This window comes from Epinephelus lanceolatus, chromosome 22 (assembly GCF_041903045.1).
Source record: "Epinephelus lanceolatus isolate andai-2023 chromosome 22, ASM4190304v1, whole genome shotgun sequence".
In the NCBI taxonomy this organism is placed as follows: domain Eukaryota; kingdom Metazoa; phylum Chordata; class Actinopteri; order Perciformes; family Serranidae; genus Epinephelus; species Epinephelus lanceolatus.
In genome coordinates, this window is record NC_135755.1 from 34,282,786 (window position 1) to 34,296,125 (window position 13,340).

Here is a 13,340-nt window from a genome sequence, read left to right on the forward strand (position 1 = left end):
AGCTGACAATACCGCAAATGGCTACAAGCAATAACAACGGCACTGTCTCAGCTGCACACTGTGTCACTCCGCCCAGTGGTTTACTCAAGAAAGTAGTTCCAAGTATTTGCTTCATGTGTCGTAATGTTACTTTATTATACATTACTATTTCATAGCGTGGGGAATGCGCAAGCCATGTGTTTTCCACTAGAGCGTTTTGGAGTCATTTGAAGGTGTATTTGATTAGTTTTGAGGGAGAGAAGGGGCTGTACCATTCACCTCCATTTCAGCGGGCAGCTCTGCCCCACCGATCTCAGAACTGCAGGCACTGACAATTAAAGGTAATGTACCTACTTATATGACTATAGGGATTACGGCAATAGGCGAACTTGCCAAAATGTTGAACTATCCCTTTAAAGAGGCACTTCATCTGACTTTACATGGGGAGTATTACATAGAGGCACAGTGCTTAATTGGTTCAGAAGCCAGATGCATGGGAGGGAGCAATGTGTCTTCGTAAATGGTCATGAATCTCAAAGTAAAACCATCAAGTATGGTGTCCCCTACGGATCCATTCTGGGGCTGCTCATCTTCATACTGCATATCAACAATTTTGTGAATTCCTGTATCATTTTACACAAAGTATTATTTGCCAATGACACACATTTTATCTCACAAGAATCTAAACACATGAGGATAAAGGTGGATACGTGATACATTTTCTTTAAATATAAGCAAACTTCATTATATTTCATTCCAGTAGAAACAGAGAAAATGTTTTAGTAGAATAAATGGTGAGGCTATTGAGAGATGTATGCTGTAGAATATGTGTGACTCTGCTACGATAGATGCGATATGCCCCCTTTGAGGTTGTTAGTATTGGACCTTTTTCGGGTTGACCTATTATGTCATAGACCAAACAGTGGACAAACAAGTTGGCTATGGTTAGCTAGCGGCAAACTGGTACCATGATGGACAACTTGACAGCTCTGTACATTCCGACCATCCAAAAATGCATGGCCCTGGATTTAGATTTGACCATGTTGTTTCCAGCTTCTTCTTCGGTTATGTATTTAATGCCAACTTCCTGGTCAAAACCTGGGGCGGAAACTGTGAAGCCTGCTCAGAGTGCCAAGGCCAGAATGGGTCTGACTGACTGTATACATGCAGGTGTAATTTGACTCCCAATCACATTATCTGGGTGCATTAGTCCCACTTTGAGAAATTCTTTTTGGTATGATTTCAGTCGGACTAACATTTGTACATGTATTGAGTATGTATGAGTCCAGTTTTAATCAGACTGACACAATGAATCTATTTTCTCTAATGTCATGCAAACGTACTGAGTGTAAAAATGTCATTATCTCCTTATGTTTTTAGAAAGAGCCTCAGGCAGCAGTTTCAACAACAATATGTTAAAGCTTGAACAGCCTAAACAGCAGGGGACTTCTAAACCAGTTACTCTCCAATCTATTCACATTGTACTGTTATTTCCTCTTACCTTAATAACCAACATTTAGACTGATGGATTGAATGTCTTGGGAACATTTAGTAGTTAACATTAGGGTAGTTTAGTTTTTAGGGTCTTGGTTAGTCTCAGGAGTTTTGTAGGTTGTAAATCTCATTGTATATTACATGCACTTTCTTTTTCTTAAATATAGATAAAGTGTTATTGAACTTATTTTAAGATACAATTTGTTTCATGTGTAGTGCCCTATGCTCAAGCTTCAGAAAACTTATCATTGTGTCCCATTTCATGTCTCCATTGTTTCTCATGAACTGTACTGTATTTTTTAACAATACAATTTTTTATGTGAATAAATGTAACTTACATAATGTGAAAACAGCTGTATAATATGTGTGGCTGTGGACAAGCTTTGTCAAGTCTGAAAATTCTCAACTTATTTATAACAGAAAGGCTGTGGAGTTTGATACATATTAATGACTTAAAATCAGGAGACTCCTACTTCAGTCTCTTTTTAATTTGTCTCTTTTGCAGTAAATGCCCCAACTTTAGGAAAAAATAAAATAGTATATCAGTGATTACATTGGATCAAAGATTATGTAAGCAGGACTATGAGTCTCCCAAGCATTCAATGGGGAGTTGTCTCGTGGCAGAGATGAGGGTAGAACACAACTGCCAAATGACTGGTATTTGTTAACAAGTTCTTGGCTTTTTCCTATGTTTCTCACTCCGGATGTGGGATTCCACCTCCTTGATTCTGATCATGCCAATGGGAAAGTTTTTGCATAAATTACACCAAGCCTCATGTGTTTTGCTTTGTACAGGTTGCAGCCATGCTGGGAAGTCTTAGTTAAATTTGTACTGCCACATATCGTCCAGGCTACAGTGACAGCTAGCAGACAATGGATCTTCTACTTTGACAACACGCTCTCATCCTAAGTCATCACATATCGGCGCTTTGTCAGTGGTCTTTCACGTCTACATATTACAGGCTAGGTATCCTCCTGTGACTGCTTTGGCATTGCGAGATGCTGCAGCCAATGCCGGGACGTAAACAAAAGCACATGGTTAGGTTTATACAACAAAAGCAAGAAGGTTCCCCTCATCAAAGTTACAAACTGACACCAACCGGGTCCTGGGAAAACCAACTCTCAGAAAGTGTTAGCTGGGCTTGATAAAATTTCCACATAGCGGGGTTAGCTGTAACGTGGCGTTACAGCTTAGCCAGTTGTAGTACATTTTCTCTATTTTTGTACTTAAAACTTATGTTCATTTTGAACTAATATCCTTAATTAAATGAGATATACTTTGTATTTTTAATTTGTCAGGTATCTTATTGACACACAATTTTACAATCAATATTCATACATTCAACACTCATATTCTGACCTGTGGATCTAGGTTGCCCAATCTGTGTCCATCTATCGTTCCAACCATTGCGTATAGATGATGGATGGATACCTGTGTGGATACCTATCCTTTCCCTGATGTAGATGGAGAGATAGGTATCTGCATACATCTATCTGTTAACCTATCACAGATAAAAAAAAAGCACATACAAAATTGACAATTAATCTCAAACAGTTTTATTAATATTTAGCCAAAACTAAAATGTGTCAGGTTGTGCCCCACTCTCTCCTATGTTACTGTAGTAACTGTAGTAGTAGTAGTAGTAGTAGTTCACCTCTCTATTACAGAAAAGTGTTATAGCTGTTTTACATGATTATTATAGGTAACATTTAGTGTGCCATAAATGCTGTGTATTGTAAATTAAGTTTTTTTTTTTTTTTGGATTCATGTTAATTTGTAGGCTATTTTCTGTCATATTTTAATATTTGAAAAAAAAAAACAAAAAAACTGCCACCCTGCGCTCACTTTGAAAACCCCCTAGAAGTCATGGATGCCTGTTGAAGATTCAGGGTTTACATCAATAAACTTGGATTTACTTAACAAAGATTAGTTTTTAATTATGCAACAGAACTCTGCTCAATTTTAAATCTGGATGTATTCTTTTAAAGCTTGAATTGCTAAACTTTGACTAGAATTCTTAGATTGAATTTATACTTGTTGGCACAACCTAGCCTAAGAGTATAAAACATAGGAAACTGTGGATAATTGATCTGCCTACACACAGGCATTTACTGTGCAGTAGCTTCAGGTGCCCTTTAACTTCACACTGCTTTAACAGTGAGGTGCTCAGTACACGGTATGGGCTCTCAAACAACAGCCAGCTAGATTTATTACAGCCTCACAGGACTCCTGCTACTACTCCCCCAACACCCAACATCCCCCATTCCTCCACCTCCTCTCAGACACACACATACCTACATAGGACTACCCTCTTTCCTACAACATTCCCCGTTCAGAAACATAAGTCTCCATTTCAGAGTAAACCCAGAGGCCCTCTTCCTTCACACCGGTGACCTCGACAACTTTCCCTACTTCCCCATCTCAATCTGAGAGTTATTAGCATGAAGAGGAGTGTTGTTGTTTTTAATGTCTCCATAGACCTTTTGTGCAGGAACCAGTATCTTCTTTCTGGCCTAGGGTTGTGTTGTTAGTGTTGGGTGCCAGATGTGTGGAAACAGACAGATGCCAAACTCTGAGCTTTACATATTGCCCTTGAACAGCTTTTTTTTCCCCCATAAACAAACTCATCGTAGACACACACCCACTGAAGCAAATACATAAAACATCATCAGACAAACTGAGTGAACTTTAAATTGCATGTGAGTGCCTGTTGGGAAATCTCCCATCACTCTGTATGGAGTCAAAAGCAGACAAAACATATACTGTTGAAGGTGTTGAACTCCATAGGAGGTATGTATGTTCAGAACCTGCGAGTCTCAGTCAAACTGAATAGAAAGATGTAAGAAATGATTGACAAAGGGAGACTGAGGAGTTAAAGGCGAGAGAGGGGGAGAAAGCGGATAATTGGTGTATAGCTGGAAATGTTGCATCTTTTCAAGTGATTATGTAGTCTCATTTGGGTTATTAGAGATAAGAAAGCTTTTTTTCCAAGTGCGACAATTAGATGCATATGAATGTGTGAGTGCATATGCGGGTAAATGGCAGAGTACCAAACTATGTCTGTGGACAGGGCTTATGAAAACCATATGACATGCTCTGAAAAAGAAAGAAACACACAGTTTGCTGCACCTCCCCCCCATCCTGACACACACACATTCACAAAGCCCCCCCTTCCAAAAACATACAGTTCTTTTCCTCAACTCCCACCCTCTCTCCCCTCTTTGCTCACCCTCCTTCTTTCTATATCTCCCTCCCTCTATCCTCCCTTCCTTTTTCTCCCCTCCCCTGCTCTCTGAAATCCTGGGACAATCTGCATGCACTCAACTCCAGCACAGATCTCTTTCAGCAGGGATAGAGTAAAGAGCACAGCCAGACAGTGAAAGAAAAAAAAGGGTTCAAATGAAGGGAGAAAAGTTCAGATAGACAAAAAAGTGAGCTAGAGAAAAAACTTTCAAAAGCAGGGAGATAAAAGTGAGGAGAAATTTGGAGTGAGAGACAGGCAGAGAGATATTTTCACTTCTAAAAAAGAATGGGCTCCCTGGTGAGCAGTGCTGCTGCTCTTCTCTTAACCTCCCTGCTGGCTTTGCTCTTTGGACTTTCTTCAGTCCTGGGTCAGGATCTGAGGGAGAGGGATGCACTTTGCAATTCGGACGGCTGCTTTGTGGTCTACTTCCAACGCAAAACCTTCCTGGATTCATGGAGGGCCTGCAAGGAGAAAGGTGGCAACCTGGCCACCATTAAACGCAGGGAGGATGCCAACAATATTGCCACTCTCTTCTCCACTCTGGACCTGCGTCACTCGCGCACCAGCATCCAGGTATGGATTGGCCTGCTACGCCAACCTCGCCAGTGTACCACCACGCGCCCACTGCGGGGTTTCTCTTGGACTACTGGTGACCAGGACACAGAGTATACCAACTGGCAGAAAGAGGACTCCCATAGTATGTGCACGGTACCACGCTGCGTGGTTATGGGCTACAACACTGAGGAGCCAAGTGATAACTTCAAATGGCTGGATGGCGCCTGCTCAATCCCTGTAGATGGGTATCTTTGCTATTATGCCTACAAAGGAATGTGTCCAGCGTTATGGAGTGAGGGGGCAGGCAATGCCCTCTACACCACACCATTTGACCTTTTAAGCACATTGTTAACTCATGTACCCTTTGGATCTGTTGCTACCGTGCCCTGCCCCACAGGCACCAAGGAGGAGCAGTCAGTTTTGTGTATGCTGAAGGAAGACAGCACAGTGGGGTGGTCAAGAGATCCCCCCCTCTGCTCCAATCCCCCTGTATCACACAACTGGTGTGACCCGGATAATGGCGGATGTGAGCATTTCTGCAGGCCAGCCGGTGCTCACTTCTACTGTGAGTGTGCCGCTGGGTATCAACTAAGAGAAGATGGGCACACTTGTGAGTTATCTGATGTTTGTCAAGGGGCCCCCTGTGAGTTTGAGTGCCTGCCCCTCTCAGATGGGTACCGTTGTGCCTGCCCTGAAGGATACATGCTTGCACCAGATGAACGTGGGTGTCTGGATGTAGACGAGTGCCTCCAGAGTCCTTGTGAGCAGGTTTGTGTAAATTCTCCAGGATCATTTGAATGTCAGTGTTGGAAAGGTTACTATCTCGAGGATGAGGGTGGCTGTGAGGATATAGATGAGTGTATAAATGACCCGTGCGAGCACGCCTGTGAGAATACTCAGGGGTCTCATATCTGCCACTGCCATCTGGGTTTTTCCCCAATGCCTGAGGACCCCAGCCGATGCCAAGATACTGACGAGTGCAGGATTCCTGGGACCTGCGAGCAGATGTGTGTGAATTATGAGGGTGGATTTGAGTGCTACTGTGGGGAAGGTTATGAACTCATGTCTGATCACTTCTCATGTCGCAAGAGAGGGGAAGGGGATGACCAATCTGCTGTTACCCCTCCTTTTCCTTGGGTCACCCACCAGCCTGGACCTGCGTGGCACCCTGCGGACTATGACTGGAACCCGCGACAGAGCCGCACTGACTGGCCTCCAGAGGAGGAGCAATCTTTGGATTGGCTGACTGATCCACCCAGAGTTTTGGATTCTGATGTCATTTGGGTCACCAGTGCCCCTCAGGAGGACGTGCTCTTTGATTTAGCATTGGAGCCTCCGACACAGGAGGCTGAGAAGGATGAGAAAGACATAGACAATGGAGGAGCTGACTGGTTGGACTGGGGGCAGAGATTTCAGTCTGAGCTGGACGTTTTGCCAACCACCATCCACACAACGCTTCCACCCATGACCAGCTATCCCAGCACTACCCCAGACTGGTACGAAAATGACAAGGATGATGAGGAGGAGACCACCACAGCTCTCCCCTTCCTCTCCACCTCTACAGTCTCTGAGGGGGCTTGGAATTGGTGGGCAGGGCTCACCACCTCCAGCCATAAACCAGGAAATCCAGTGGATGCAGTCATAGACCACAACATGCCGACAGATTCCAGCTACCACAGAGAGGTGGAGGAAGAACTGCACCCCCCTAGGGAAAAACCTCAGTTCCCAGAGGAGGGGCTAGGGGAGGAGGAAGAGGACTATGGAGAAATCACGCACCAAGACCCAACTGTTCCTGCCAAGCTTCCCCCTTCTCATCCACCCCCGAGCGAGGGTGGAGACAGCGATGATGTCCTGGATTCCATCCAGGGGGACAGATCGGAGAAGCAGAGCAGCACCTGGCTACTAGTGGGCCTCCTGGTGCCCATCTGCATCTTCATTGTGGTGATGGTGGCGCTGGGCATCATCTACTGCACCCGCTGTGCTGTTCATTCACGCAACAAGAATGCCACTGACTGCTACCACTGGATCTCTGGGGCTCATGATAAACAAGGAGCTCCTAACCCCTCAACAGGGGTCAAGACCCATGTTTAAACAGAGAGGAGAGAAAGTGACATGAACATAAACAGACTCTGCTTCAGAGGTAAGCAGGGGTGAATGATGGATCTGGTTTTACCCTCTCTGGCTTTGGAACTGCTCACTCTTTGAACACATTTGGATATTACTGCTAAATATAAATTGATAGATGTGGGGACGTGACACTGATAACCACTGATCTTTTTTGGGATGGGGTTGCTACGTGGTACAAACTGCTTTGATGTTTCATACACTGACCACACAGCACAAGATCTGATTGCTCCATGGTTGCACTATGCTACATCATCATAAATCATTAGTGTCTTCTTTTGTAACATCAAAAAAATCTGCCAATATCTGAGAATAATGTCATTTATTCATTTCCACATTTCACATCTGGAGCCAGATCCTGCAAAGAGCCTTGGAAATCATTGATGGCAAAAGCATTCTGCCTTTTATTGTGGTAGAAAATATGAGGTTACTATGAGGTTTCTTCCATGCAGAATCCTCAGGCTCAGTTAACGTCACTAGCACATCACTGTAGATAACTGTTACTGTCAACTGTGTTAAAGAGATTTCGATGCATTGTTAGCTCACATCAGCAGTGGGTGAAAGGAGACTGCAAGCAAATATCCCTTCAAGAGTGAAGACATTCTGCAGTCACATGCTGGGAAAAGCAATCATTTTAAAAATCACTGTGTTGAATAGTTAATAAGAGACCAAAACCTTATTTGTATATAATGGTACTTTTGTATTTATGTACGTTTCATACTTGTTGCCAGCCATTTTTCCCCCTTAGAAAATGTAACAATCATAATAATTCAATGACATACCTTTTTTTTTATGGAGCCATTAAACCTGGTGATATGCAGAGGAATGACTGTCTGCACATGGGAATGCTTCTCTCCACTCATGTTCAGTTTAAGAGCACTTCACCTTTCCATTGCTTTTTTTTTAAAAAAAAAAAAGGTTAAAGTGCAGATGTTGCAGAGTGCAGGGAATGTTGTTGGGCTGGTGGTTGTCATTAGCCTTGGCCTTGTTCATGACATGGCCATCAGTCACCCTTCGTAACCCTAATTCATTAGTGCACCCCTGAAGGTTTTGTTTTTGACCAACCCTGAAATGTTTTATGGCCATGTTGGATCACATCCAGCTGTGTGAGACTGTAGTCAGCGCAACACCTCGCAGATACAACTTAACCTATGCAACAATTTAAAAAGACAATTATATACCAAAGATTTCGGATTCAAGAAAGCTATGTTGACTTTTTCGGAGAAGTGCTCAGTGAAAATTAAGGTGTTTGAATTTTACAGAAAAAAACAAATAATGAATGCAAGGCATCTACAAGTTAAAACACCTTTGATTTAAAGGAGCTTATACAATATTCAGAGCATTATTATAGCAGCAAACCATTATTTGCTATGTAATGGTATAGTGGAGTAATGGCTAGGGTTGCAGTGATATACTGGTTTCAAGGTATACTGTGATATAAAAGTTGATGGTTATCATACTGTGTATATTTGCTCTACGATACTGAAAAAAATGCAACTGGACAGAGAATCTCAACTTTATTTTAGTTATTTTCAAAGGGGAGACATTTTTTACATGCTTCTACATACTTCCATTAACAAAATGGTTTCAAGTTTCAGTTATAGTAATAAAACGTTTGTTCAACCAACAATAACCCATCCATATTATTCCTTTAAGGGTCATTATGATTGATAATAATGTAAATTCTGTAAATCCCTGAAACCACAATATTTTCTGAGACTGTTATCGTACTGTGAAAATTTCATACCTTTACAACCCTAGTAATCACTTCCTGTAGCGGATGGTTCGACCCATTTGTAGCCCAATGGCTAGCTCATGGCCGCCGCTCTACACTGCACTCATACGGCAGGTTGGTGTTGTCGTACAAATGTAGCATCCACCCTCCATTTTTAGCATTGTTAGTTCTGTCTCCTCTTTTGCTGTTGTTAGCACTTTTTGCGCTGCTAACATCGTTAGCTGCTAGCCATTGGCTCAACCACCTCCATGTTGAGAGCCATGCGCAGACAATGTCTGAATCATAGCTATGCTCTGAATATTGTATAGAGCTCCTTTAATGGAAAAATCTAATTGGTGGGGAAACAAAGTGCCTTTCCAAATGTACAAATGGAATTTGTCTTTATTTTATTGACAGACTGTGAAATATAAGAAACATCAGATGTCTTCTTTTCTGTTGTGTTTTAAGAAATTGTTAATTAAAAACCATGACAACGGTTGAGTGTGAACGTTTATTTTTGACCTTAAAAAAAGTAGTCTAACAAAACCATTACCACTAACTAGATAGCTTTACTTTGGGCTTTCAACTGCATCTAAGAGTCTTCATCGGGGGATGAAGTTTGATCAGCTGTCATTGAGATATTATTGTGTTAAAGACTGTGAAATGCTTTTAAAAGTTCCAGAAAAAGCCAGTAAGTGGACGTCAAGTTAAGTTTTTTTGTCAGACATATGAGAAAGGGACTTTTAAAGCATCTTGTCCTGATAGTTCCATTGTTGTCATTCATTGTTTTAGACTCAGCAGTGCATTTAAAATCCGTGAGGAGTCCCCCCTCAGAAAAATGGAGGAATGAATGTGGGTGGAGGGAGGGGTGGGTGTGTGACAATAAGGATACTGTAATTTCAAAAATGACCATGATCCCCCCAAGGGCCGTCAGTTTGAAGAGAGGGTTTTTACGGAAAATACAACAGGATACTTGAGCACAGTCCCCACTGGCAGTAAGGAAGCATTGTGATTGTATTGACTAATGGAATGTGCTGATCAAAACCAGGTTCTGGCACTGCGAGTGGCTCTCAGAGGGGGTCTCTTGCTCTTTCTCTCTCTGTGTCTTTCTCCCCCTCTGACCTATTTTCAACATTGTCATCCCTTCTACAGCTCTCAGTATACAGACACAATCCAGCCACCAGTGAGCTGAGCTCTGCTTTTTTATTTTTTTTTTACTCTCTCTGAATCAGACTCTAAAACATTATGTTGTTGGTCCAAGCTAATGTTTATTACGTAAAGATGCTGACTTTTAACATATAATTCCATTTATTTTTGTGGGGGGGTTTTTCCCCATCAATCCACCAGCATGGATGGATTACTGAACGGGCCTGCCGGGCACAGGCCCAGGGGTCCAAATGTCAAGGACCTCCTGGCCTGCAAAATGCCACTCAAATTAACGTGTATCCACCAAGAAGAGACTCATATGACCACAAAGAGATACAAAAAACTTTAAAGAGACCCAAAACAACAACAAAGACATGCAAAGGAACTACAAATAGACACAAAATGACTTTCAAGATATACAAAATGACAGCAAGGAGATGCAAAGGAACTACAGTGACACAAAACAACTCCAAAAAGACCAAAACAACCAAAAAAAGACAGGAATATACCTTAAAGAGACAAAAAATGACTACAAGGAGATACAGTACAATGGATCGACACAAAGCAACCACAGTAAGGCAAAAAAGACACAAATATACCTAAAAGACACATAAAATGACTTTGGAGAGACATAAAACAACTACAAAGAGAAACAAAACAACCAAAAAAGACACAAATACTGTATGTCCTTAAGAGACACAAAACAATTACAAAGAAACACAAAACAACCACAAGAACAAACCAAATTACTACAAAGAGACACAAAACCACAAAAAGACACTAACCACAAAGAGACGCAAATCATCAACAACAAATAGAGGCAGAACCACCACAAAAAGTCTGTGTGTCTTGCTCCTATAAGATCTGGGAACATGGTGATGTCACTACAAAGAAGTCTGGTGGTGAAACAACCACAAACAGATTAGACAGGTCATCTAATTCCTAGGTGAGCCAAACTTATCTATGTTATTAAGTGTCCAGTGTCATCACAGTATAAAGAACTCCTTCCTGCTTTAATCTTGGCCCGCTGTACTTGCCGTTGTTTCATTTGCACCAAACCCCCACACAGGTACAAAGACTGCAGGTTCAAGAGTTTTACTGTGGTAAACGAATCAATAAAATGTATGTCTAGATAATCTGTTGGCTTGTGTCCAAACTGACTGCTTTTGTTTCTTGACCCGTCCAACTGTGTTGTAGTCATTCAATTTCAATTCAATTCAGTTCAATTCAATTCAATTCAATTCAATTCAATTCAATTTTATTTATAAAGCCCAATATCACAAATCACAATTTGCCTCACAGGGCTTTACTGCATACAACATCCCTCTGTCCTTATGACCCTCACAGCGGATAAGGAAAAACTCCCCCAAAAAAAACCTTTAACGGGGAAAAAAAAACGTTAGAAACCTCAGGAAGAGCAACTGAGGAGGGATCCCTCTTCCAGGACGGACAGACGTGCAATAGATGTTGTACAGAACAGATCAGCATAATAATTTAACAGTAATCCGTATGACACAATGAGACAGAGAGAGAGAGAGAGAGAGAGAGAGAGAGAGAGAGAGAGAGAGAGAGATATGCAGGTAATGACAGTAGCTTACAACAACATTATTGAAAGTAATAATATTATAGTTATAGTTCTGGCTACTGTGGTACAATATGTTGAAAGTATGTATTAACATCTGGCAGTATACTTGTGTGACAATAGTCATATGTGTATAATAACAGTAGAAGTATGACTAATGACTAATGATGGCAGCAGCAGCAGGAGGCATCTGGCAGGACCACGGCAGCAGCACAACCACATACGTCACGCTGTCCAGGCACCGCTGCGATATGAGTTAATCTGAGAGACAGTGGAGCACAAAGGCTCCGGAGAAGAAGCCGAGTTAGTGACATCCAGAATGGCCGAGTTAGCAAGATGCAGTAATAGAATAGGAGAGAGAGAGAGAGAAGGAGAGAAGGTGCCCGGTGTATTATAGGGGGGTCCTCCGGCAGACTAGGCCTAAGTCAGCCTAACTAGGGGCTGGTACAGGGCAAGCCTGAGCCAGCCCTAACTATAAGCTTTTTTCAATAAGTACTTTGCTGAATACAATTTCATCATAATCTCTGAAAATTATGTCTACACAAATAAGACCCTTGTTATTATAACCCAGAATGATCCTTTAATATGTCTGCTTATATACTACAGTGAAAGCAAATGAAAACCTTCGAGAGGCATGTCATTATTGACCTCGTCTTGACTCCTGAGAGCAGCTACACACTGTGATTTCATCAAGATATAGCTGCTTGACTACAGTATGGATGCAGTGAGATTTTATGAGCTCTTTGTTTGTTTCAATGGCAGCGGAGACTCCAAACCTTGGGAACAAGCAGAGGTGGACTGACTGTTTTCTAGATTACATTTTGAAGATTTAGTATAGTATTTAAATTGGACTGTATTGGGGCATAAAGTACAGTAAATAATTGAGTGAAAGAAATACTTATGGGGGATTTAGAATTTCTCAACCAGAATTCTCTTCCTGGCAGTTTGGAGATGGTTTTAAACAGTCAGTGTATCTAAAGATGATGCAAGAGGAAAGGTTAAAAAGTTATTATAGTCCATCCTGAGGAGGAAATGAGTAATTTCAAGGCAATTCTTCCAATATTTGTGGAGACATTTCACTCTGAACCAACCTTGAATGTCTGTCCAAAAAAAGTTTTTTCCAGGTATTTTGTTATTAAAGAAGCCACTACACAAACTAGAATGAATGAAAAGTCAGAGGATCACCACTGTTTTTAGAAACTATCCTCTGGGTATCAACAGTTACTTCATGGTATGTTATTTCTACAGCTCTTCTCTTAATGACTGACTTACAACTACAATACATGAGAAAAACTACACACTGCTCTGTTGGCTTCAAAATACATGTGAAAAAAACACCACCTAACTCACTCATAGTCTTCCACTATGCAAACATATTGTTTCACTTTTCTGCTTTTGTCTGGAAGAACTTCCTACCCCTTCTACCGTTGGCTCTTCTCATACACAGATCATATCCATTTATTGTGTTTTTGTTCATACACACTACTGAGTCACATTATGA

The 13,340-nt window shown here is 41.6% G+C and overlaps 1 protein-coding gene across 1 annotated transcript; it reads left to right on the forward strand.

The window, feature by feature from the left end:
* The first annotated feature begins 4,773 nt into the window (after positions 1-4,773).
* Positions 4,774-9,607, forward strand: cd248a (CD248 molecule, endosialin a). Its single transcript, XM_033610437.2, has one exon. The coding sequence runs from the start codon at positions 5,004-5,006 to the stop codon at positions 7,362-7,364; it is 2,361 nt and encodes a 786-aa protein (XP_033466328.2). The 5' UTR covers positions 4,774-5,003; the 3' UTR covers positions 7,365-9,607.
* Positions 9,608-13,340: the final 3,733 nt, after the last annotated feature.

What these genes read in the sequence shown, in the direction of transcription:
- cd248a (XM_033610437.2), top strand. Translation starts at nt 5,004, where the DNA reads ATGGGCTCCCTGGTGAGCAGTGCTGCTGCTCTTCTCTTAACCTCCCTG.